General features: G+C 57.5%; 1 protein-coding gene across 1 annotated transcript in view; it reads left to right on the top strand.

The window, feature by feature from the left end:
* NFATC1 (nuclear factor of activated T cells 1) overlaps positions 1 to 5,633 on the top strand; it is a 119,756-nt gene extending 114,123 nt beyond the window's left edge. The window contains 1 exon segment of the mRNA XM_030925778.1: positions 5,443 to 5,633. Within this exon segment, the coding sequence (XP_030781638.1) occupies positions 5,443 to 5,513 (71 nt within the window). The 3' untranslated portion in view covers positions 5,514 to 5,633.
* Positions 5,634 to 6,000: the final 367 nt, after the last annotated feature.

Here is a 6,000-nt window from a genome sequence, read left to right on the forward strand (position 1 = left end):
CCACGCCCAGTCTTAGGTCAGTTTTTAGGACAAAAAACAGCAAGTTTTTTTTTACGTTGTTTCTGCCATGTTTTAGGAATTGCTTTTCCTCCCAGGGCTTGTATGTTTGAAGTTTTACTCTCAGAACATGTAAGGGACGTGCTGCATTTCAGGATCCTGGGTCTCTGTCTGTGAAGGACTTTCCATCTGTGAGTCTTTCCTCTTGCAGCTTAAAGTGGGATTATTTTCACTTTATTCAGAGGCCCTGTTAGTCACAGCCAAACACAGACACATACGCTATCGCAAAGGAGCCGGAAGTAGGACAGTTGGTGATAAAGTCCTGGACAGACGAGATAAATGGTGTTGGCAGAGCTCTGTTGTCCAGACAGCAAGAAACCGGCTGCCCCCAGGAAGCGAGGATGGAGGGCACACACCAGGAAAGGGGGGCGTTTTGACAGTCGGCAGGGCTGCCCCTTGGAAGTCAGATTTCAAATGGAATCAAAACTGGTAGAGTGAGGGTCTGCAGTGAGGAACTTGCGGGAACCCATCAGGCGAGAACCTTCTCGATGCTCCTCCGGGCCCCTCATGAGAGGGAATCCCGCACCGCACTGCCGGGAGGTCCGGACGAAATGTCAGAGCTGGAGAGTCAGCAGGCCTTGCGTGGTGTTGCTGCCTCTGCGTATGCCTCTGAAGCGACTCGGTGCATCTCAGTGCTGATTTCAGAGCAGGGGAGATGCTGACGTGTCCCGGTGGCTCTCTCAGCATAGCGGAAGGCAAGCGGCAGCGCGACGTCCTGCTCCACTGGCCACCTGCCTCCCCCAACCCCACATAAAAAATGCTTAAGGCACATTTAAGCTAGTACCAGAGAAATGACTGAAAAATAAGTATAGCCAAGTAGCAGAAGACTGTGTGTGTGTGTGAGAGAGCATCCACTGGTGTCTATGTCTATGTGTGTGTGTAAGGGGGGGGCGTCTGCTGATGTGTGTGTCTGTGGGGAGGTGTATGTCCACTGATGTGTGTGTGTTGTGTGTGTAGGGGGACATCTGCTGATTTGTGTGTGGGGGGCTGTCTGCTGATTTTTGTGGGGGGGTACATCCACTGATGTCTATGTCTGTGTGTTTTGTGTGTGGGACGTCTGCTGATGTGCTTGTTTTGTGTGGGGGGGGTGCGTCTACAGATGTCTGTGGGGGGGGGCGTCTGCTGATGTGTTTTGTGGGCGGGGGGGGGGCGTCTGCTGGTGTGTGTGTGTGTTTTGTTTGTGTTAAAAGGCGCACACCGCAGGAAAGGAAAGTGGTAGTAAACACCCCCCGCCCCCAGCCTTCCCTCACCTCAGATACACCAAGTTTCGGGCTCTGAGCACCCTGCAGGTGAAACAGGGAGGACCAGAGAGGGAAGGGACAGGGGAGCAGATATGGAGGAGAGAGGATGGGCATCTGGGGCCAGGAGCTGGCCGGGCAGGGTGGGACCCCTCCTGTCCCGGGGTCTGAGTCGCCCCCCAGGCACCAGCCAGTAGGCCCATTCCAGCTCTCCACGACTTTCCCAGTAAGTACTGAAAGAACAAACGCACATCTAACACTGTGGCTTCGTCCAGTGGGCCCAGGCCACCATCTGGGAGGATCTGGGCAACTGTGCAGGGCCCAGCAGAGCCGGCCGGGCTCAGACCCCAGTGAAGGGCAGCCCCGCCCTGTCAGCTCTGGGGTCCCAGGCGGCCATTCCCACTCTCTGAGCCTTCTGTGGTCCCATGGACAGAATGGGTGACGACAGTGCCTGCCTTTGCCCCTCCTGGGACGGTTGCAAGGAGCAGACAGGCAGGTGCCCGGAGGGCCAGGCAGGTGCCCGGAGGGCCAGGCAGGGCTGCGTAACTGCTGGGGAAAAGGGTAGTTTGTTCATTCCTTAAAATGTAAGATCCTTAATTGCTTTCAGAAACCAAGCATTCAGAAATGCAGAAAAATGTTGCTTCCAAGCCAGGCAGAGAGGGGGCAAAATATATCAAACAACGTTCAGGCCCTCACAGCTCTGTTCTGGTCCTCATCGTTCTCAGCGCAGAGAAACGAAACTCCTGCGTGAAACTTAAGAGGTGAACTTTGGGTAGCTCACTACAGGGTGAAGTTTAAATGTCAACTTTCTTTCAAAATGATGATCAAAAAGAAGAAACTGGTTAGGTGAAGGTCGAATACTTGACTGAGAAAGGCGTCTCGCCTACGGCTTGTTTACGCACAGCCAGTGACAGCCCGTGTGGCCCCAGCAGGGGCACGGAGAAGATCCATAGGTGGGGCAGTGAGAGCCACGCCTGCCCGTGGACTTGGACTTGGTAGTTTTTATATTTAAAAACACACTGATGTCCTCCTTCACTCCATTCCAGATGTGTGTAGAGAGGTGGGTGCGAGTGTGGGTGTGTCACGTGGCCTCCAGGGAGGCACCCGGCCTGCAGCAAGGATGCAAAACGCCACACTCGAGTGTTAGGAAAAAACAATCGTTTCCACCTGAGGAGCATTTTAGAGAAAAATCTAATAGAAGGGGAAAAAAACCCTCCTTATTAAATGAAACTGTGGTATAACAGCTCACCACATCCTGTTGCGGGGACATCTGACGTTAAGCAAAGTGAGTTTCCTCTTTCAGGTTCTCCCACACGCCGTGAGGGTCACATGTTACCTGCAATTCAAAATGCGCCGTGAAGGGAAAAAACCCTGTGTGTCTGTGGAAAAGCTGAATAAGAAGATGGAAATTATCAGCAGAGAGCTGGTATGGGAAACCGTAGGTGTCACTGGCAACCATACCCAAGGAAGCCGCCCCCGGAATAGCAAGGGCAGAGCCGGGCAGCTGTGGCTGACCTCATGGGTCAGAAGTGCTCATGGCGGGAAGGAGTGGGGGGTCCGTACTGTCTTTCAGCCCAGCGCCAGTGAGCCACGTGGCCTCAGACCGACCCCCGGGATGGGCCCATTGTCCACCTGTGAAAGGGGAAGCTGTGGCTTTCCTCAGGGTTGCAGCACAGGCCGTGTCTGCGGGGTGAGTGCAGCTCCACGCAGGGCTCTTCTCCACGGTGTGGACGGTTGGGCAGCGCGGCCTCCTCTGTGGTTCGGTTGCTGTGCCGTCCTCTGCTGAGTGGCATCGGGGTTGTCTCTCCCGCTCTCTGTCAGCTGCTGCTGTGGGGCATCGGGAAGGCACTGAAGGGTGCCTGGGCTGTGTCCGGTCCCAGCCGTGTGTCCCTGCAGTGTCTGAGACCTTGTGGAACACACTTGGGCCGGTGCTGTGACGGGGTCGGGTGACACACACTGTCAGCCCACAGGAGTGGGGTACAGGCTGCTGGCTCCTTAGGCCCCGACAGCTCTCATGAGGCCGGCCCTCCTCCCCTCCCCTCCCGAGGGCTCAGCAGCCACAGACGGAGGCAGAGAGAGCAAAGGAGGCTGTGGTGGTCCCCACGAGAACCTGGGTGGCTGGGGACACACTGAGGAACTTTCCCGCCCCCCACCAGGCTCTCCCACCAAGGCTCAGGTGCCCGTGGGCAACAAGGGGAAGCTCCACTGCCATGCCGCTTCCCCTTTTACCCCTCAGCAGACGTGCCCCTCCTGTGCCCGTGGAGAGCAAGACGGCTCTCGGCTGCCATGCAGGCGGCCTGTCCCACAAACACGATGGAGACCTGAGATGCCGTGTCCACACTGTCACCGTCACTATCACCCATCATGTCCCCTCACTATTGCCCTCAGGCCTCCCCACCTCCCACCATCATTACCCCTCAGGCCTCCCCACGTCCCTCCATCATTACCCCTCAGGCCTCCCCACCTCCCACCATCATTACCCCTCAGGCCTCCCCACCTCCCACCATCATTACCCCTCAGGCCTCCCCACGTCCCACCATCATTACCCCTCAGGCCTCCCCACGTCCCACCATCATTATCCCTCAGGCCTTCCCACATCCCATCATGACTACCCCTCAGACTTCCCTTCTGTCCCCTTCATCATTGCCTCTCAGGCCTCCCTCCTGTCCCTGTCACTGTTACTCTCCATGACCCACCCATGGCTTCATCAGTTCCTTGTCGTGTCTCCGTCTTTCCCCTGTTTGTATCATTTAGGCCTCTTTCGACCCCACAATCACTGTTCTGACTGGAGTCCTTTCTTCTGGAGCTCCGCTGGCCAGGGCTGGATGAGGACCTGAGCCCAGCCCTCTTCATGCATCGAGCAGCCTCCCTTCCCCCACAGGTGGGGCCTGTTCTGAGCTGCCGGAATCCCCACCGTGTCTCCCTCCTGAGCAGGTGGCTCCTCCTGCCTCTTTGCAGACGTCTTTTGTTGCAAGGCTGAACCAGTGCAATGGGAAGAGAGTTAACTGGTCTCAAATTCTGGGGCATCCCTGTCTTGTGCCACAGATGCCGAGCACAGCAGGGCGTGGGGCTCCTGGGGGACGCTGCACTCAGCAGCACGGTGGGCACGAGGACGCTGAGGAACCAGCAGCCCAGGGCGTTTGGGTGGGGCCGTTCGACCCCGCACCGAGCAGAGCCCTCTTCCTCTCCGCGTTGTGCCGAGGCCCTGTGGTGCCGCCCGAGTGTCACAGAAAGTGCCTGTGGTGTAAGGAGCTGCCGTGCACTCCGGACAAGTCGGGTCCTGCATGCCCATCCAGGAGCACCTGGGCCCTCCTGGGGAATCCTCATTAGTGTTTGTGAAGAGTCACACGGAGGGTGGGAGCCTGGACTCCTTCTGGTGCCTTCCACACTGGGGGCGGAGCCCTCTGCAGAGAGCCTGGCTCTGTGTCCTTTAGCTGAGTGCCAGGTCCCGTCTTGGGCAGGGGCCAGGTTCAGCGGGGCCTCTGAGCAGGGCTGGCAGGGAGCCCACGTGTGCCTGTGTCTTTACAGAGGCTGAGCTTCCACACAGGACGGAGTCGGGACCCTCTCTGGGCACTGTGTCAGGAGGTGCTGCAGGCGGGGCCGGGCGTGTGGGGCACCCTCACTTGCCTGGTCTCTGGCCGCACAGAGCCTTGGGCGAGCCGGCCGCGGGTGTGTGTTTGCAGCCAGGATTCCTCCTGGAGCTCAGTGCCAGTGCGTCCCTGTTATCAGTTTCCATGACACAGTTCCTGGTTCTCCATCTGTGTTTTGTTATTGTTATTCTTAAAAATAGTCAGGGGGGTTGTTGAAAGGGAATTTAGGGAAGTGAGTGGGGTGATGAAATGCACACCCACTAATTGCTCCAGGAAAAGCCGCCCTGAGACAGGCTGGGGCCTTTGCAGAAACACATGGGGCTTATCTGGGCTCTGGGTGCTCCAGCCCAGGGCAGAGGGAATCCCAGGCAGTTCCGTGACGTCAGCGCACGCCCTGCCAGAACCTGGGAGGGAGATGGGACGTGGTGACAATGCTAGGGGCACATTCTCTATCTCAGCACCCATCAGGGCAGCCACGGCAGGAGGTGGGTGGAGCGGGGATACTGGCAGCTCACAAAGGCCCTAACAGTGCCGCTTGTTTCCTCTGCATCTGCCAGAAGTCACAGGTGACGGGGAACATCACCGGTGTGTGGGGGACTCAGGGACACCGCCGTCCAAAGGGAAATAAAAATCAGGAAGAGCCTGAGAGGAAGGCTCAGGCAACACTGGTGCCGACTCCATGGAAGTGCTGGTGTGGACCCGCGGGTCACTGGGTCTGTGGCGAGACATCCATGGCATCTTCGCAGCATCGCGGCCCGCACCTGGCACCTGCACTTTGGCCGTCAGAGACGTGCTGGCACTGTGCTACGGACGAGGGTGGGTTTCTGCCAGCAGAAACCTGGCGACCCCAGCTCTCTGCCCAGCAGCCAGGTGCTGGTTCACGACACTCATGGACCAGGGTGGGACCGAGGAGGAAATGCAGGTTCCTGGGGGGGATGCCTTGTCACAGGCGTGAGCGTCACTGACGAGAAGCAGGGCTGGGGGCATTTCTTTGATGTTTATAGATATTTGCTGGAGAGGCGTGTTTCCCTAATACTTTCTCAATTTTTCTTTTCTTGCAGTAAATGAAATAATACGAAATGACCTCTCCAGCACGAGCACCCACTCCTAGTTGC

The sequence above is a fragment of the Rhinopithecus roxellana genome, chromosome 21 (assembly GCF_007565055.1).
Source record: "Rhinopithecus roxellana isolate Shanxi Qingling chromosome 21, ASM756505v1, whole genome shotgun sequence".
NCBI lineage: Eukaryota > Metazoa > Chordata > Mammalia > Primates > Cercopithecidae > Rhinopithecus > Rhinopithecus roxellana.